We start from the raw sequence: 20,299 nt of genomic DNA, 5'->3' as shown, positions 1-20,299 counted from the left end.
CAAACAGAGCAAAAGCTGAGCACAGCAGTAGGACACACCGACCACATGAGATCAATTAACGCCATTAGGACCTCCCATATCCTGTCTTTAGCTGGGGAGAGTCTCCAACACCTCTGAGAAAAGTGGAATATTCTCCCTAGTTACCACTTGTGATTTTATCTCCCACTGGAGTGAACTCTATGCCATCTCCCATCTCGCTCTCTGGTGGGCATGGTCACCACTCCACTTGCAATAACAAACATGCGCAGACGAGTTTTCTAAACCAACTATATTCTCAGCATGGCCAGAAAAAAGGGGATTGTGTGGCTTTGGGCTATTTCAAAGTACTTATTGTTTGAGGGGTCCCCTCTTTGTCTTCCCCCTTCCCTTTTCAGTGTGGCACAGTTGTCACAGACAGTCAAGGGTCGGGGGGCACGGCAGTGCAGCTATATGCACGCTCTCAAATAAAAGGGCATAGGATGAGTTGGTGGCCCCAAGGCCGAGGAGCACAGACACGTTTGTGACCTCCCTGCGTAGACCCTGCTCTGCAGGGGACGAGCTGCACCCACCGAGGCTCAGCCGGACCTTACTGCCTCCCCAGGTCTAAATCTGTGGTGGTGGTACGGGAGCCGGCTCTTCCTGCAGCATGGATGTGGTGCATCCGTGCCATTCCACCTGGGACGGCGCTGAAGGGCGCCAGAGTTCGCACAGTCCGTCCCATCCCCATTGCTTTTCATGAACAGGTACCCCCAAGGCTCTGAAAAGCCCTCACAGAGCCCTTCAGAACAGCCCGGTGATGAGCTGACGGCGATGCTGTGGGGCTGGTGGGGCTCCAGCGGGAAGCCTGGCCCCGGGGCTGCCTCTAATTAGCAGCAGAGATGAACCTGCCGAGACCAGCGTGGAGTCAGCAACGCTGCAAACGCCTGTCCGCGTTAGGACTCAACTTCAGCTGTTTGCTCAAATGCAGCACGAGGCAAACTGACACGTTTCCAAGTTACATGGAGCCTTAGGAACCACGGAGAGGCTTCAGCACTTGTTTGAGCTTTCTGAGAAGTTATGACTGAAAATATCTGGGTACATGTATATTTTAGCAGAAATACATATACGTTCTGGGCACTGTTGGAGCAAACCTGTTGAAAAGGTAGGGGTGCAACCGGTAATTACAATATCACATTACTATCACTTGGTCACATGCAGCTAGGCTATGCACCATTTATTTTAATCCGTTTATATTTCAATTTGATCTGTGGTTTTGCTCCAGAACACAGCTCCTCAAACATGATTTGGGCTATCGCTTCAAGGTTAGGTATGTGTGCGGCTTATGAGGATCTTCGAAGGTGAAAAATCCGGCAGTGATTAATGAAGTTGACAACCCTTCCTGCCAGGATGATGCATGGACCCGTACCAAACCTGCAGGAGAATTCCTGGGGCTATTCAGTCTGGACAATAACCTTTCAATGAACACATTCATCCAGCCAAACCACACAAAAACCATCTCAGCTTTAGAAGGGTTGCACCAATGCATTTTCAGCTTGTTGTCTGTTGTTGTTAGGAGCAATGAAACATGGAGAGATTTACCGATCCCTCCTGAGCCACCCCATGTGAGTCACAGCACACGGCTGTGGCCAACCGGCAGCACCTCAGGAATAGGCTCGTTTTGTATGGCACCAGCTTTCTCTTTTTCACTGTGGGGGTGGTGAGGCACTGGAACAGGTTGCTCACAGAAGTTGTGGATGCCCCATCCCTGGAGGTGTTCGAGGCCAGGCTGGATGGGGCTCTGAGCAACCTGGTCTAGTGGGAGGTGTCCCTGCCCATGGCAGGGGGGTTGGAACTGGGTGATCTTTAAGGTCCCTTCCAACCCAAACCATTCTGATTCTATGATTCTTGGGGTTTAGCTCTATGAGTGTTTTACGCAGTAAGGACAAAGTAATCCCATGTGCTTTTTCGTCCCATGTAACATAATGGTGTGCTCTTTTCTGAAGGGTGTTTTGCAGGTGAAGCTATACTGTGATGTTAACTTGCTTAAGAAATCCATGCCGGTATCTAAATTACTGCTCCTTCGTATAGGTTTCACAGGTCTCTGTCAGAATTAAAAAAGTCAAAAGTCAACAGAATAGTTCTGTTCCAGTGCGCTGTCAACCAGCATGTGAGGTAACAGCACAACAATGTAACACACTGTAAAATCATCGTTTGTTTATCATGAGGTCAGTAACGAGTACTAATGAATGGTGGCACAATATATTCAGGGGTTAATTTTCAGTACTTGGTTTGATTGTCTGCCCTACCGACAGCTGCCGTGTCAAGCATTTACTACACACAACAATGCGAATTAACAGAAAAGCGCAGCATCGAGTGACTTCACTTTTACACAGGTCAGAGTGTATTTGAAGGGGTCAACCACTGTGGCAATGCAAAAGACATCCTGAGAATTGACGCGTGGCTCTGCCCACCAGAGCATGCCCTGCCCAGGCAGCCATGGGGCCACGGCTGTCCCTGTCACCCTATTCTGTCATTAGCACTGCCCACTTGTGATCAGCCATTCCAGGCCAAGAGCAATTCAGTAGGGGTTCAGGCACATCACTCCAGGTAAAGTCCTGCTTTGGCCATCTTTTTTTGCCCTGGACCATAGTGACCGGACGCTTGCTGTGGTGAAAGCTTGATTGCCAGCATCACGCCAGCCCAGAAGGAGCTGTACACTGGGTGCCGCTGGTTCCCTCTTTTTTTTCTGATCAGGCAGGCTCTTCCCATGCTGGCAAAGGAAACACAACTAAATCATTAGAAATAAACGCAGCGGTTTGTTTGAGTGTGCAAAAGCGGCTGAGTGGGGCTGTTCCCATGATGAGGAGCCTCATAGCAGCAGGCAGACTGGTCTCTCCTAACCTTGGTAAATATTCGTGTCTGTGTTGATGCAGATCTCTGCTCTGTGTAGGGAAAGGAGATGATCCTCCTGACTTAGGTGTGGGCATCTTCACATGTGTTTGACCTGCTGCCGAGTAACACACCGGTCTATTTGTATTTGCTGCCCTGAGTAAAACATGCACAGAGCCTTGGTTTATTCTTCATTCCTTCACCAGTTTGTAGAAATAACTCCAGATGAGTCAGTTCTTTATAAAGATATCCAATTCTTCAAAATGTGCAATGAAATATCATTATGACAAAGTTAAATCAAGTGGCCACAGTGGAACCGTTTCCAGTGGGTTGTTCCAGTTAGGGTGTGAGAGGTTCACCTAGCACTTTGAAGGGGTGGAAAACCAAATGTCCTTTAAGCATCAATCTTCCTCTGGTGACCTTCTCCCCCTGTAACTCTTCCTCTGTGTAGTGGTGGTGGGATTCGGCACTGGGTGAGACCGTGGTGCTGCTGAGAGCCCTGCAGTGCCAGGGAGCCTCAGAGAGGAGCTGGCTCCTCACGGCTGCGCACGGGGAAGAGGAATCATAACTCTTAAGGTGAGACGAAGACAGAAATTAATGATAAGACTTCTAGCAAGGCTATGATTTCTGCTCCTATAGGTTTCACTTTACATCATCTTCAACGGAAACCACCCCACCCCCCCAGAAACTAGTGCAATCCATATATTTCATATATTAGCTTTTATTTTGTCAACTGAAGTAGTTGAACTTTTCAAATTCAGTATTTGTGTATTTTTTTATATCAATTCAAGTCTCACATGGAAAGCCTATTTGAAATTAAAATCTAATTTACAGTGAAAGACTACCGTGAAATGCAGGACCAGGCCGCACTGATTGTCATATATGATTTTTGACAGACGTAGTCTTACAGTATACAGCAATTTTTCTCTGAACATCTTACCGAAAACCTCATCATCCAGCGACGAACGGATGTAAATTACTTTTGAAACATATCCTACCAGACGTATTAAAAAAAATACATGCCTGGCAGGCAACCAAACCCAGAACCCAACCTGCAGACAAGCTTATGATGAGTGACAGGCAAATTCATTTCGCTTCTTCTGTTATCTTTTACATGGAACATCAAATTCCAGCCATTCAAAATAGAAAACTTTATCTACAATTAAGAAGGATGTTGCAATGATTGTCCCCAAGCTTTTTTGTGTCGAAATAAAATGTATACTTTGAGAGTGAGCCGCTTAAAAACATGGACTGTGCCGCTGCAATGGTCCTTTCACATTATTTTTATTATTAGAAATCTTTAGTGAAAAACTGATAAGCAGTAATCTCACGAAAATTTGCTACATAATTAATGTGTTCTGCTTTCTCAATATTTGTAGTGGAATGTTTTTCAGTTGCTGTCTGAAATACATGATTTGGAAAAAAAAAAAAAGATTGTGGTTCTGCCATGTGGCTGTCTCTAGTTCATAAACTGGCGGTGGCTGTGATGTCCCTGCTGGAGGCTGCTGTCATTAGCGGAGATATCCTGACACTCTATTAGACAGTTATCCACTAAAATAATATTCATTATGCAAACCTCTGCCCGAAGACCTGCCTAAAATGCCACAAGCAGAAGTCTCAGCTGCTGTAAATGAAGGCAGCTTCAATGGCTTTGGCAGGGCGGTCACTGCCTGCTCCTTCTGAAACATCTGTCCTGGGTTCCAGTTTTCAGCATCTCTGCTCTCACCACCAGCAAAAAGAACCAATTTGCTGAATTTTCTTTGTTGTTAATCATTAACCTGTGCCTGTGTTCCCACCTCTAACCTCAAACATCTTGTACGTCTGTCATAGAACCATAGAATGGTTTGGGTTGGAAGGGACCTTAAAGATCATCGAGTTCCAACCCCCCTGCCATGGGCAGGGACACCTCCCACTAGACCAGGTTGCTCAGAGCCCCATCCAGCCTGGCCTTGAACACCTCCAGGGATGGGGCCTCCACAGCTTCTCTGGGCGACCTGATCCACTGTCTCACCATCCTCACAGTAAAGAATTTCTTCCTGATATCTTATCTAAATCTCCCCTCTTCCAGTTTGAAGCCATTCCCCCTCATCCTATTGTCACATGCCCTTGTAAAAAATCCCTCTCCAGCTTTCTTATAGGCCCTCTTCAGATACTGGAAAGCTGTTAATCAGGTCTCCCCGGTGCCTTCTCTTCTCCAGGCTGAACAACCCCAACTCTCTCAGCCTGTCCTCATAGGAGAGGTGCTCCAGCCCCCTGATCATCTTTGTGTCCCTCCTCTGGACCCGCCCCAACAAGTCCATGTCCTTCTTGTGCTGAGGATTTTGTATGACGCTGATACATGATGATTTTTCTGTTTTGAAAACTTTTATTATTTTCTGAACACCTTATGCTCTCATTTTCTTCTACTGCCTCGATCCATGCAACAAGTGTCCTGCAAAAAAGCTACGTGCAACCTGCAGAAGTCTTCCCTTTGCACCTCTTTTTCCTGCTGCAGGGATGATGTGATGCTAATCCTGAAGGGCAGAGCCTCTGTCCTCCTCACATGAATGGGCCCTGACGTGCTGAGATGGTTCCTGCAGGCAGAGTCCCTCTGAAGATGATGCTCTCTGACAACGCGAATGAAGTCTGTGTTTCTTCATCTCATTTCAGACCAACGGGGCTTCTGGTGGCGCGATACTGAAAATGTGCTATGTGTTGCCTGTCCTGATCAAAAGGGTTAATAGTAGTCACCGTCCCGGACACCCTCTAAAAGGAGCGACCTGAAGAGCATCAGGGCAGGGGGCAGGCAGAGCAGGCGCAGTGCTGAGCTTTGCTCCCGCTGCCGCGACTCCCGCCCTGCCGGCACGCAATCTGCTGTGTGACAGCTATTCCCGACGTCGTGCGTCAAGGCCTTAAGCCTTTCCTCTTTGACACAGAGATTAAGGGCAATCCCGACAAATTCAAAACCAGATCAAGTACGGTACTTGGGCGAGAGGAACTACTGGCCTGAAAATTACCCAGCGCCGGCTGGACCGCAGGGCTTCTCGGGGGAACCTGTCCCCTCCAGTTTTGCTGGTGCAGCCGTGGGCACCACATCGTCCTTTTCCGAACCCATTCTGGGCCTTTAGGTGAATCGTGAAAGCTCAGCTAATGGGCTGCAAACCCATCACTTCATTTTTAAGAAATTTTTATTTTTTTGGTAGCTGTCAGGTACAGGTACCCACAGACACCAGTGTGGGAACTGACAACCGAGCAAGGCATTCGCCTGGTTTCCGATACTGCCTCCAAAAAGCGCTATTTCCATGTGCCTTTGGGACAGGGCTGGCTGCTGAAATGGAGACCAAGCATCCCTGTCCCCTACTTCTTACCAATTTTCTTTTCAAACAGCAATTCTGTCCTGAATGACTCTGTAATTTATGATCATGATGACAAACGGGTGAATTAGAAAAAGGTCATTAACATTATTGCTTACACAAATAGCATTACTGCTTTTTGCAAAACAAGCAAAACATTATGAACTTGTATCTTATTCTTACTAGCCACTATTTTATATATACTTTTATATATAAAGTATATAGGGATTTTTTGTGTGTGCATATATATATGCATTCACATGGGATGTGAACGGAGATGCATTGCTTTGAGCAGCAGTTTTCCCCAGGCTCTGCTAACCAACAACTGTGACTTCCCCCTAGTGGTCAATTGTTATTTTTAAATGATTAAATTATTTAAATGATTAAATGATTAATGGTTAAAGACCGGGCTGTCTCTCACATTAAAAAAAAAATATATATATAAAAAAAATCAGTTGGTTTTAGAAAAATATATACGAGCTTCCCTTTTGATAAACTTTATGGTCATTGCTTAATTCTAATAGAACAGCAGAGGCTGGTTCCTTATTAATGCAAAAATTTGGAATCAAGCATGGGGTGGGAAAAAGCCAGGAAGGAAGATTAATCTCAGCTAAATAACAGTTCTTGCTGGTGAATTGGCTCACTTGTTGTTCAAGTTCTATAATTACACCTAAAACCTGTGGTTTGTGGACCACCACAAAATCAAAGCTATAGTATACACTTGTAGGCAGTGCAACCAGTTTTCTAGTGGTTCCTAATTCAGTGTTTGGGTAGAGGCCACCTGATGGCTCAGCAAGGGCCACTTTTCCTCTCCTTACGGGAAATCAAACTATTCTAGTCCATATCAGCTTTTTTACCGTTCATCTATCCTCTGACACAGCCAGAAACTGCTTCAATTAGCTGCCTTTTTTTTCCGTTCCCTCTCTCAATTTTTTTTTGTTTCTGAAGAAGCTCCTGTGATATTCTGGGTTTGGAGTCCTCATCCTGTAGGTTCTTGACTTACTAAAGAGCTTGCATGGCTCCCCTGTATCTTCCTTATCTCAACAGCTTGGAAAATGCCCACTTTCCTCAAATTACTGCAACACTGGTCAAAGTCCCAAGCAAAGGTGAAAGAGTCTCTTCCCCTGGCCTTGCCCTGTACTTACAGAAAGCAGTTGCTTCCCAGGCGGCAGTTTTATCTTGCTTCAAGAAGTAAAGGAAATTAACGCAATCACCTCAGGGTGTTTGTTCATCATCTGTCTGCGTACTTCCCCTACCTCAAACCTGCAAACTCATTGGCAACTTTTAGTCAAGTTTGACAGAAGCCTCAAAGATTAGTAAGTCCTTGTAAGTCTTGAAACAATAGCTGAATAAAGAGAAAAAAACCCAAACCATAGAATTCCCTGGAAGGAGAATGATGTACTATTACTCCATTCTATGCTGTTTGTCAGCACCAGGTAGCCCAGTCTACCCCTAGTGAGTTGTGCTGCTCCGGACTGGCCGGGGCTCCCGCTGCCTCTCCCCTGTGGGTACAGTAGCCTTTGGCTGCTCTCCGCCTTTCCCCCGCAGGCCCGCTACCTTCATGGCTGTTCCTCAAATCTTTAAAGGAAACCTCAAATATTACACCTTTGTTCTTTCCTTTCTCTCTCCCAACAGTTTCATTTTTGCTTCTTCTTCTGACAGTGCTGGACAGGTGAACTTTTCATGCTGGGACACCCATAAGGCTGCCCTTGCGACAGCACAGATACTGTAGACCATCTGTCTGCAGTATATTCTGAATAATGCCAACACAAAACTCAATTTTTCCCCTTATGAAGTCTTGAAGCCCTCTAGATCTTTGCAAGCACAAGGCAGAGCAACAGATGGAGTGGGCTGCTATCACTCTCAGGTGAGATGCTGCATTTCAAGATCAGAGCGTCCCTCTTCAGAGCCCTGTGGACCGGGAAATAGGGCAGCACCCTCTGGAAGATACATATCAAGTGTGGTTTATTATCAGAGGTAAATATTGTTCCTTCCTTAATGCAGCACGAGAGCTAGCAGTTTTTAAGAAGTCAGGCACAAGAATCAGATTGTTTAAACTTCCCCGGTTTCCTGGACACATATATTTGTACAAGGCGGCAGGCTGGGGACTGGGGCATTTTTCCTCCTCTTCACTTATAGCCAAAATGTAATAGAAAGCCAGGAGGAATTAAATCCAATTTACAGCATCAGCTTAGATTTTCACATGATGCCATCGTTGGCTTTTTTTCAGCTGACAGGGGAACTATGCTGTCTTCTAAACTTCTTTATTTTACCTGAGTGCCTCACGGTAAGGGAGAACAGGACGAAAGGCTGGCCGGGTCCCGGTGACAGGGGCTGTCTCCTGCCCTGCCTCACTCTCCAACACATGCAAACCCATGACTGGGTTCAATTTTATCCCGCGGGGCTTCCCCTGGGGACAAAGCCAGTGCTGCCAAATTCATACTTCAGCAAACTTCTCCAACACCAAATGAAGGATCCATCTTTTCAGTTATTAAAAATGATCTGTATTTGTTATCTGCTCACCTACATGTGAGCACAGTAAGGAATTTGGTGTATATTTTTATTGCCAAAAGTAATGAGATCACAAGGACCTCAATGTTCTTCCTTGCTTACAGTCCCGATGGATCATATCTACTGTCTGTCAAAGTCCTGTTGACATGCATTTATCTTGACAGTTTGGTCTAAATTTTTCACTTCATGTGTACGAAGAGCAGCAAGAGATTCCTTCCAAATTAAAAAAATGATGGCCCGTGGATTTATTTGCACCCCAGGGGGCATCATTTGGGGGTAGATTCCTACAAGTAGCACATTCAGTTATTTCCATCTTCCTGTGACACCAGCCGCTGCTTCTGCCAGCCCTCTGAAATGTTCTTTCCTAAGGTAATAGGAGGTGGAAGACCAAGACAAACTCAACAAAGGACAATGGCTTTTCAGGAACTATTGAAATCCCATCCTCTTCCTGCTTTTCTCCCTAATTTTTCTTTCAGAGAAGAAAACACCTCCATACTGTCTATCTCTTCGTATATTATGACTAGAAGTTCTGTCTTACAATGGGCCAGACAGCATATGAAGCAAATTTGGTTCCCCAGTCTTCTGCCACTTTGCCTCTGCTATGTGGAGCCACAAGGAAACTGTATTTTCCTAGGAACAATGCGAGAATAGAAGATTACAAGAAAAATTACTGTTGGGATATCTTCTTTAATTCCCTCTGGATTTATACAATCACTTCAGTGAGAATAAAACCAAAAGCAAAGGTATATCACTAAAAGGAAAATTTAGCAACTATACGTATTAGTACACTGTGGGGAACATGCACAAAGATCGTATGTGTGTCTCCAAGACTGGTTATCATATGAAATCTCTTGTCCCAACAAAGCCTAGGGAACTCAGACCTCTCTTTTCGGGAATTATTCTTTAATCAAAACAGAAACAGCTGTATTTCGTATCTCCCAGTCAATGCATATTGCTGGAAAACTCAACAGATACCTGTACAGAAAAAAAAGGCAGCCCAGTATCTGAAGGTGCCAGAACTGCAGATGATGGAAGCTGGGATAGCCAGCGGTTTCCAGTTACACATAGGTGGCTTGGAGGGCTGACAGAATGGCTTCTGATTCAGTGATAAATTCTCTCTTTCAAGCATCAAGGCCAAGCATCAACTTTCTGATGTATCTCCTGAAGCACCTGTATCGCTTGGAATCCACGGCTCTCCCGCAGTCTTCTCTGCAGAGCAGCTGCCCTCCTGCCCGGTCTGTTTCCATTCTTACGCCGAATAGACAAGATATGGAAAGAGCATTGCAATGGATTTTGCATACTGGAAAAGATGTTATTTAAACTTCTCACTTCATGTAGTGTTTAAAACAAGCGCCCAGAATTTTGTATGTCAGATAATTCCTTTAGGACATAAAATCCTGATTTGGGCCCCTATCTGAAGGCTCTTAATTTCAAATAAACATTCTTATTTTCTCTTATTCACTCTTGCAGGTATGGAACATGCCTGTTTGGCTTTTCCTCTTTGCAGAAATATGACTAAATAAAGCATCCATGGAAGTAAATGCAAATAGCAGGAGATTTCAACAGGAAACGGTCAGACAAATTCACACTTTTTCACATGGTAGCATGTAAAGATATGCAGCTTTCCGTAAACAATTTGGTTGCAGTACATAGAGTCTTTTAACACCATGGGAACTTCTGCCAGAGTTGTTTCATGCTTTTTTTCCACTTTGCATTCTTAATCACATGGTGAATCAGATGTGATTTTTAGTGCTAGTGTAAACAGAACAAACAGTGAAATTTTAAAACCACATTTATTTTTAATACAAAATCTGTTGCACTATTACAGAAGTGAGCCTGTATGTTTACCCCCACATGCATAGATAATTCAGCATCTACAATTAAATAAGAGTAAAATTATATTTCTCTTTTACCAAAAAACATTGGCAAATCTTATTAAGAAATGTTGTCTTTGTGCTTTGTAGTCAGTGTTTGTAGAATTCATTTCTTATTTTGGTTCCCGTTAAGAAAACTGATCAATGGAAAGCTCAAAGGTGCGAAAGAAGCTCATCACAGCTAGCTTACATTTGTGATCCCTTCAGTTGTGCTTTACCTACAATACATACATGAAAGCTGCGAGGTGGACTATGGCCTAACGCAAAGCACTGGCAAAAGCTCGGAATGGTTCAATTAGGAATCTGCAGTAAATAAGCAGAACGGTTCACTATTTCGTTTTCACAGCAAAAAAAAAGAAATAAATTTAAGTAGATGCTTTAAAATACCATGCATACCATTGGCTATAGTACTTCTTACACAGTACAACATAAGCTTTCTTGTTTTATTTGTCTGTAACACCTAGAAGCATATAGCATCTACGCTTTAAGTGTATTTACAAATTCAACAAAATATCTACATATAAAAAGCTTACTTAAAATTAAACTTGATGCAAGTTATGAAAAACCAATTTATTGGCAAATGAAACTGAGCATTCCTTCAACCATAGGTTGTTATAAAAATTTATATTTGGAGGTAAACATTTGATTGATATCGTATGCGAGAAAATAATTTTGTAACCGATAATGGTAATCCTTTACCACTAAACCATATTAGCACTTGTCAGATTGAATTCTGCGGTTCCGAGCGGTAAGCCCCACACTGCTTCAGGGTGGAGATAATTATAAAGCTGCCACACTGATCAGGCTGGGACACAGAGGGAAATGCACTCTCGCTGGTGGAATCGGCTGGTTTGTTTTTTTAACAATTTATTTTACAAGAGCTTATACCTTGCTGTGTTAGTAAATAATTTAATTCCAGTTGGTTTTTGTTTTACATCTTCTAAGGCCATGAAAACATGTTGTGCTGTAATTGTCTAGAAAGCATTTATTTTATTTTTAAAGGAAAAAAAAATCATACCCTTCTTTGTGTAATTTAAAATATTTTAAACCTTTTATTTTTAGCACAACAGTTTCATAACACTTTTTTTTCCCCTTCACATTTTCAGTTTATTTGGCAATGACAGTAGTCCGCTAATCACAGTTTACTGCACCAACTGATTTAGTAGCACAGCGCGTTATGGAATGCATATTGTATAAAGGCACTGAATGTATTTTGCCCTGTGTTTTCTGGAATATTTTCTCTTATTTTAAAGTTTTTCTTTCAGTGACTGTACAAATTCCAAAATGCATTGCAATGCGTTATCTTTTATGCCCTAAAATCAATCCAATGTGTTTTGATGTAAAAATAGAACACTATACTGCTGTAATACTTGATAGATTAAAAAGGCTATAAAGTAATAGGAGCAAAGAGCAGATAATAGGGTCTCATTAAGCATCAGCAAATGCAAGTGTCATACTTAAATCATTTAGCAATTATATACTGTACATACTGTTCCTAACTGTCTTGCAAAAAGACATATGATAGCTAGACATTAAGTCACCAATTTCACAACAATGTCCACAAAGACATTGAAGTTCTATATAATACTACTATAACACTCTGACAATGAAAACGGAATTCATATCCAGGGATTCAGCTGAGGACTGCATAACAAATTGTCAAACCATGTTTTTATAGTGTACATAAGATTATCTGTGAATTGTGTAGCACTTTTTTTTTTCATGCATTATACTGTATTTTCAACAGAAAACACAATTCTAAGCCGATGTTATTGTTTGTGTCAGTTCCTTCTAAAAAAGTAAAAATACCCAAGTTCTGAACAGAATTTGAATTTTGTATTTTGATTCATACTAACATACCACTTAATGTATCATTATGCTGTATAATTGTATTGACCTGCATATTCTCATAGCATAAACAGCTTGTGGTGAGGAGCTCCATTACCTGCATGTTCATAGTATGAGAAGGAGGATGTGCAAGTGCTTTAAACGAACTGAAGATACAAGGGGATCAAGTTCTGTGGTTACACAAACGAATTCATGGCATTTACAGGAGAAGGAGCCTCAGAGCTTTCATTTCCTTCGGCAGGTTCTTTCTCTTTTTTACCACTATATTGTCCAATAAAGGAGCCATCCTCATTGAACTGACCATTTACACCTTCTCCATAGTCAACTAAACTATCATCACTGTCTTCTTTTTTCACAGTTCTGTCTGAAGGTGTCCGGCTTCCTTTTTTAAGAGGTTTATGGTCTTCTGCATCACTGGAGACACAAACAAACAAACAAAAGGAATTAACCGATGTACTGTGTATTAAGACAAGATCAGCCATGCATGCAGAGTTTATAAAAAGCATGTGTGCAGCCCTATAATCCTTTAGTAAACCCACATCACATTGTAGAGACAGATCAATATGATGCAGTTGACATGAATACATGGTGTAGGAATGGTTTAAACAGAGAATGTCTTCGGTGGAGGGAGGGGGGAGTTGTGGTTTCTTTTTTTTTCCTTTTTTTTTTTTCTTTTTTTGCCCCCATCGTGCACGACTTTTCAATGATAAGACTTGTACCCTTCGCTTGGAAGCAATTTAGATGCAACTGCAAGCATTAAAAAGTGGGTTGTAAAGTTATAAAAAAAAAAAATAATTCATTTGTTCTCTAAAGTAACAAGCTTATGATGTGCCGTGAAGTTAGTCTGTTAAACTTCTTAATTTCTTTGACTCCTTGAACATGAATGAAGAATGAATTTGGTTAAATGAAATATACTGATTTTCTTTACTAGTATAAAGAAAATAAAAGTGCTGCATTTCAAATAATTTGTTACATAATGCAGGCCAGACTTGCAATTTTCAACCTTACCTTTCAAGAGACCTACATATTCCATTAAAAGGGTGCAGAAGAAACAAATGAAAATAGCCTAAGAAGAAAAGCAAAGTCCATATCCTGATAGTGGTCAGTATTTTATCAATAATAATTTGCTCTTAAAATTGCTAAAACATTTACTGTACATAGCTAAAGCAACAATTTCTCTGACAGTAGCTACGGTTGAGCAGTTAAGAGCATGCTTAGTTTTTTTCATTACTTATCAGATCAACTTCCTTATCCTAACCCATAACTGATAACATGATGATGGGGATTTGGAGGACAACAGAAAAAGGAAAGGAAAGAAAGGCAGGGAGGAGAGATCCCTGTAGCAAAGTATTGTGGTCTTTCCCTTGTCAGTGGAAAAGCTGCAGCACCATCAGCATCCCCAAATACATTTGCAGCTGTGGGAAGCTTGTATTTCATGAAATAGATGTAGCTGGGCTCTTTTCAGAATCCTTTACGCTGCACTTCAGTTTCAAGATGAAGATTTCGGCAGCAGCTCTAAAGCATTTCCAATTAAAAACCACTACTGCCAGCTGCACTTTCAGATGCAGTTATTTACCTTGTCTTGAAAAGAACGTGACTTTATTTGCATATAGGGTACAAAAGGGTAAGTGATTTGGGGTTTTTATTTATTTATTTATTTAAAGACTCACAGTTTATGGAAAATATAAAGAAACATGTCTAGAATATCAAGGAAACAAAATATATTTACAATATCCACAATATTAGGCTGAATATATATATATATATTCAGCAAATTATTTTAACTGTGTAATTCCTAAAAACAAACACTTTAGCTCTTCCAATAATTATATTTTCTATTTTTTTTCTAATGAATATCTTTGAACACCCAGAGAAACCATACATATATAGCACATACAAGGTCACACAGATGCTATTGTTAGCTAACAAATACCCTCTTGAGCAACATTTCACTATTGCTAGAAAACCATTACATCAATTTTCCATCAAGCTGCTTCTCCTTATCTCAGCACCTTTTTTGGAAGACTCCAAGTTATCACATTCTAAATTACAGAAAAAGCATAACAGAAAATTTATTCTTCTATGCATACACAAGAAAGAAGTGGTAGGAATATCTATCTTATTACATGAGAAAACCTTCATGTTTTAAATACACAAAGGCAAAAACTCTAAACATGACTGTATCCATCTTGAGTTTGTTTTCAGTTATTGCTGTGTACATGGCATGAGGATAAATATCATATTGTTGATCTTCTGTGCTCACTGATATTGCAAACATATAGGGTAGTAACATTTAAAAGAATGCTACTCCAAAATGTCAAACATCCATCAGTAAAGTGCAAATGTTTCTAACACTGCAAACACAAGCAGATTACAGAGACATTACTGAAGTGAGTTCATTCTGGAAGGACCCTATATTTAAAAGGCTGAAGACAGAATCGGTTATTTAAAAATCACACTCAATGCAGTTTCTCCATTGCCCTCATTAGAGGGCATTAGATTCACTGTAACAGGCTACACAAATCAAATGAAGACCAGACCCTCACTCTGAACTAGTACCATGTCCTCCTCCCAAAGAAGAATGACCTGCAGTGTTTAATGCTTTCTGGGTAATAGCATTTAGTAAAGAACACTGCACATATGGTTTGCTGTTTAATTTTAGATGAGTAGCTTCATAATTCCTTACATTGTAATATGTAGGAATGAAAAGAAATTAAAATTGCATTTGTATGATATTCCAACTGGTCAAGAAACTGTGCAAATATTCTAAAGTCTGACCCTGTCCAGTGTAATTCACTAGGCTGGAATATACACTAAATAAGCAATACACCATCATTGTATAAAAAATATCCACATTTTTGTGTTTAATCCAATATAAAGCTCGATTTTCAATTATAACTTAGACAAATCTGGGTATGGGAAGCTCTGCTCTTAGGGTTTTCATGTTCGCATTTTTAAAAAAAAACGTTTATTTATAAGCCAAACAATGAAGAAATACTTACACAGTTGCATTGTGTCTGTGATTTTTCTATATTTTAGTAAGGATGCAGATTCTACTGTCTCTATAATTAAAAACAAACAAACGAAACTGCAGATTTACTCAGGAGTGTATCTGCACAGAGGCGGGCACTGGGGTAAGCGTATGGTTACAGCAGATGCAAAAGTCGAATCTGAATCCGGGGATTCCCTCCCTTTTTGCAGGCTACCAGTCCAGAAAGAAGTTCTGCCAAGACTCTGGCAGCAGAAAAAGACATGGGATTATCCAGGGTGCTTCCCACTCCTTGTTCAGGAAAAGGAAATATATACCATGGTACCATTTATTCTTCATCAGACTGGATGATCACTTTTGTATTACATGAATACAGTGTTTTGGGTGGAAGGGAAAGAAACTGAGGAATAAAAAGGAAAACAGCAAGCAAGAGAGAGAGCAAAAAAGTGAGCACATCGATATTTTGGGCAGCACTTTTGTAACCCTGGGGTGCAAAACAGAGAAGGGACTCTGGTGCTCTCGGGAAATGAACGTATTTTCTGTTTGCCGCTAACAAGCAAACTGCAAAAGCCACTGAATTGGATTATGAATACAGATGTCCAAAGAGCTATAGAACACTTTAGGCTGTAGAATATATAATACTATATTGCAGAAACATGTCAAAGCCATAAATTTTGATACAGTATCTGCAAGATTTGCTAATTTTGCTTACAAAAACTATTTCAAAATGCAACCAAGATAGATCATAATTTATTTTAATTGTTTGTGATTTTGCTTGCGGTCTTTTATACTAACCCATTGTAATATCTTGAAATGAAAAATAAAGTACAAATTAGGTTGACTAAAATTACAGTGGAAAACTGAAGAAGTTTTTGAAATGTGTCATGTATGCAATGCATATAATTAATAGTAAGACAGTAAGTACTAGGAGGGAACAAAACAAGAGGTGAGAACGGGTATGAATTTTATATTTAGATCAGACAGCCATGAAAGTTAAGTGTAGGAATACTTTTACTATTTGTTGTCTTACAAATAAATTCCATACTACTAGTTTTTTAGGGATGAATGTTGCTCAGTGAAGATTGATATGTACCAGTCATTTTGGTAAGTACTGATATGTACCACCCATGTTTCTTGCCCTTTTAGTAAGATCAGTGTTTAATATTAAAGCATACTCTAAAAGCATGACTTAAATATTTTTCATAAACAACTGTTAATATATGAATACATGTTTCTTTTTCTTAGTTTAATGAAACACATAGCAAACTTGCAGCTAATGATTAAGAGATATGAAGAAGTACGGAGGTGACAATAACGTGTAAGTGCAAAGAACAAACTTATTTTTAAAAAAAAACTACTTGCATTTCACAAGCTCATCAGTTATTGAAAGAAATATGTACCTTGAAATCTCCTTTCTTCTTTCAACTTTTCAATTTTTCTTCCTTAGATATGGGTACATGCAGCAACCAGTCAGAATGGGGAAGACAGTTTTACGATGCCTCTGCAGTCCAGCAGGCAACTAGTTCCCACTAAACTTTGCCACATTCATGGACATGCAAAAAGACTCAATATATGGTTAGCAATATACTACTTTTCCTTATAACATAACTGTCAGATGAAAGGCAACATAAAACAAACAAAACGGGTAAAGCATTCTGGGCTACTGGACACAGAAAGAGGATGTAGAAGACAAAAACTGTTGGCAGTAAATTCCTTTTCTGTGCCCTCAGGTCAACAGCCCAGAAATGTTTAAGTATGAAGAGTCACATAAAGCCACAGAAGTACCTTACACTAGGGCTTCCCTGCATGCTCCAGGAGAACCTCTGCCCCAAAACCTAACAGGTTTCTGCTCACGCTCCTACACTGATAGGACTGTGCAGATGAAAAATGCTTTTCCTATACACTTATGCACCTGTATCAATCCAGATTTCAAAACATTTTACTATTCCCAATCTAGCTAAGACATAAGCACATCTATGTTAGTTTTTTGAGTAGTTTTTCTTTAGCATCTCTGTAATACTCAATCTTCAATCCTGGCAGAAGCTAGAAAAACTGGAAGATTAAGTTCTGGCTTTAAATGGCAATGGTTTGAAAGAATTGTTGTTAGTCAAAGCACCTGACTCCCTCCTTGTGAAAATTTTAAAGAAAAATCTGCTTGAGAGAAATTCAACCAACTTTCCATGTTTGCTATTTCTGCTGGAAAGTTATGCAAAGGAAAATCAAAGCACTGATTTAAAAAGTAGTGACGCAGATGTTCGAGAATGAAAATAAGAACCATCAAAGAAAGCTCGTGTGTGTAAATGAGGACACAGTAAGACCACTGCCAAATCCAATCGGACTATTCAGAGACAAGAATTCTTCAGGCAGGCCATTGACATCATCTCTTGTGCTAGAGAGGACCAAGCTTAGAATTACGGTGCTGAGGCACAAATCATTGCTAGGTCGCTCTGGAAACACACCTAAGCTGCTATAAAACTTGAATAGCTACAAGAGAAAAAAATACTATTGTATTACAAACTATATTCCCATTGTTAATCAACTCAGAACAAGAAGGAAGAGTAATATATTATCTAGAAATCTCAGAACTCTCCACCAACCATTTCCAGAAAGTCTCTCCTAGCATATCCAAGAATTTGTAGGAAAAATAGGGTGTGTCAAAATGTTGAAGAAAAAAGGGAAAATAATTCAACAAAATGTGCAAACATCCTGCTTTACCACAGTAGCAGTCTTATTACTGCAGTTGCCTTGTCCTGTTTGATCTTCCAAAGAACATTTTGCAGAGTGCTATGAGACACTAGACTTTCATGCTTCCTGTGAAGTTAACTAAGAAGCTTGCAGTCTGTCCCTACCCATGAATCCATAGGTCCGTAGGTGCCATAACTTCTTAATTTCTCTTGATTTAGGGCCCAGGATGGAAATCTAGGCTGATTTATACACCTACACTGACCTGTACAGGAGCTCTAGATAGTCTTTAATTTTAATTTAAATAAACGTATATTTGCGGTACTTCTTGGTTTTCTTGCAGTTTCTTGGTGTAAGCACTGACTGCCCACAATCCACTATCTCAGTCTTCTACAACTCAGGAAACCATTGCAATTGTAGTGCAATCAGTTTGCTATAGAGGCACTGATTTCCCTTATGTAAAGGTGCAGGTATGCCTCCAGTCACAGGAACATAATGCACCCCATCATTCTGTGGTTCCTGGAACACCTGTGTTTCCTAAAGCATTATTTCCTTCGTTAGATTGATACAACAGGAAAATATGACGTTGGCAGGTTCTGCAGAAAGTATATGAAGTTAGATGAAGTTGAAGAGTGCAACACTTCAAACAAGTCCAAGCCATCCCAAGAATACTGGGAAGCCTAGAAATTAAATGTGACAAAAATCTCCCCTGAAATTGAGAGCTATGATTTCTCTAGAAGATCTTAATTAGTCATTAAGATTTAAGTAATTTAATAATTTAAATCTTATTTTTAAACAACTACTTTTATAACCGTTGGGCTTATCTGTCCAGAAATACTGAAATCTATTCAGTATAAAATTTCCAAGTCTTTCACTCCTCCCAGTTCCTGAAAAAGGAGGAAGCAAGTCTATGTTCTTAGAAAGTTCCTCTTGACAATCTGGTGTCTCTCTGAAAGTGAGATGTTCTTTCGTACTTGGCATGAAACGATTGTGAGACCTTATACTTTCCCTTTCCTCCTTTAAACTTTGGAGGAGAACGAAAGGAGCTCAGACACTTATGAGGATAAGAAAACGAAGAGCTTGCAGCAGAGCTCTTTTTTTTCAGCTGACGTAGGGAGTGTTTGTGTTCTGAGAAATCCTTCATGATCTGGACCAAAGATTCACCAAACAGGTTGCCGCCTGTGTATGGTAAAGACAGCAGTTTACATTTTAGATCTAGTGACGAGGTCCAAGGACGTAGCCATATAGCTCTCCAGGCTACAGTGAGGCATGCCAGATTTTTAATGGTGAGTCTCAGAGAATCCTCAGCTGCATCATGGATAAAATTAGCTGCAATTTTACATAGCCTGCGTTTCCTCTGCATGGCAACAGGTGGGACCCATTTCTTTTTGAATCTGGCTCGCTCCTCCTCCAACCAGATTAGTAATGCTCTAGAAGCGTAAGTGCAGTAGATAGATACTCCAAGCTGGGCTGCAACTAGCTTGAAAGATCTTTTGATTGCTTCCTCAACCTTTCTATCAGTAGGATCTTTAGGGAGAGCATCCATATTAGCAGGGACTGATAGTACAGTATCACCACTAACCAATGCCCTGTCTACCTGAGGCAAGGTCCCCCACAAGGCAGCTTTATCAACAGGAAGAGGATAGAGCTTACGTAGGACTGCCGGGGCTTCATACTTTGCCTCAGGATTACCCCAAATCCTACAGACAAGCTCTTCCACTGCTGAATGGATAGGAAGCGCATTATCTACCTTGCCTTCTTCAGAGGGGATAGGCAGTTCTTCTGACGCACACTCAGATTTCGAAGATTTTAGCATTAACACTCTCTTTATGTGCTTGAACAGATAATTCTGATTCTCCATGTCAAACTTACGCAGAGGATCTGGTCCTTCTTGGTCTTCTCTAGGGGACTCAGATGACACCTCCCCATCTTCAGTGGATGATTCAACCTCCAAGGCCTTGTCCGCCTCAGATTTCTCCTTCCTAGTAGTTTGATCTTTTAAACTGTCCATATGATCAGACTCAAAATTTTGGGAACTGCTCCCAGTCGCTTCTAGAGGAACCACTGGAACTTCTGTAATTGGTACCCTGGGATGCTTTACTGAATGGGACCTAGCCTGTGCCACAGAACTTATACTTTGTCTGGCTGCTGTCAAAGCATCCTTTAAGACAGTAGCTAGCTCAGGCAAAATTACAGATTTCATTAATGAATTCTTT

The 20,299-nt window shown here is 40.9% G+C and overlaps 1 protein-coding gene across 9 annotated transcripts in view; it reads right to left on the bottom strand.

The window, feature by feature from the left end:
- Positions 1 to 12,208: 12,208 nt before the first annotated feature.
- The window catches only part of NRCAM (neuronal cell adhesion molecule), a gene marked incomplete at its 3' end in the record, with an annotated part of 63,773 nt that continues 55,682 nt past the window's right edge, over positions 12,209 to 20,299 (bottom strand). For 8 of the 9 annotated variants that reach the window (XM_082483374.1, XM_082483378.1, XM_082483375.1 and 5 more), the window contains one exon: positions 12,209 to 12,826. In XM_082483374.1, coding sequence (XP_082339500.1) covers positions 12,589 to 12,826 — 238 coding nt within the window. Of the gene's footprint in view, positions 12,827 to 13,444; positions 13,479 to 20,299 lie in introns of those variants that run through there. The other variant, XM_082483380.1, reaches the window with a different exon arrangement.

The sequence above is a fragment of the Vanellus vanellus genome (assembly GCF_965231255.1).
Source record: "Vanellus vanellus genome assembly, chromosome: 1".
Taxonomy (NCBI): domain Eukaryota; kingdom Metazoa; phylum Chordata; class Aves; order Charadriiformes; family Charadriidae; genus Vanellus; species Vanellus vanellus.
The sequence above is the reverse complement of the archived record's forward strand: the minus strand, read 5'-3'. Positions and strand labels throughout refer to the sequence as shown.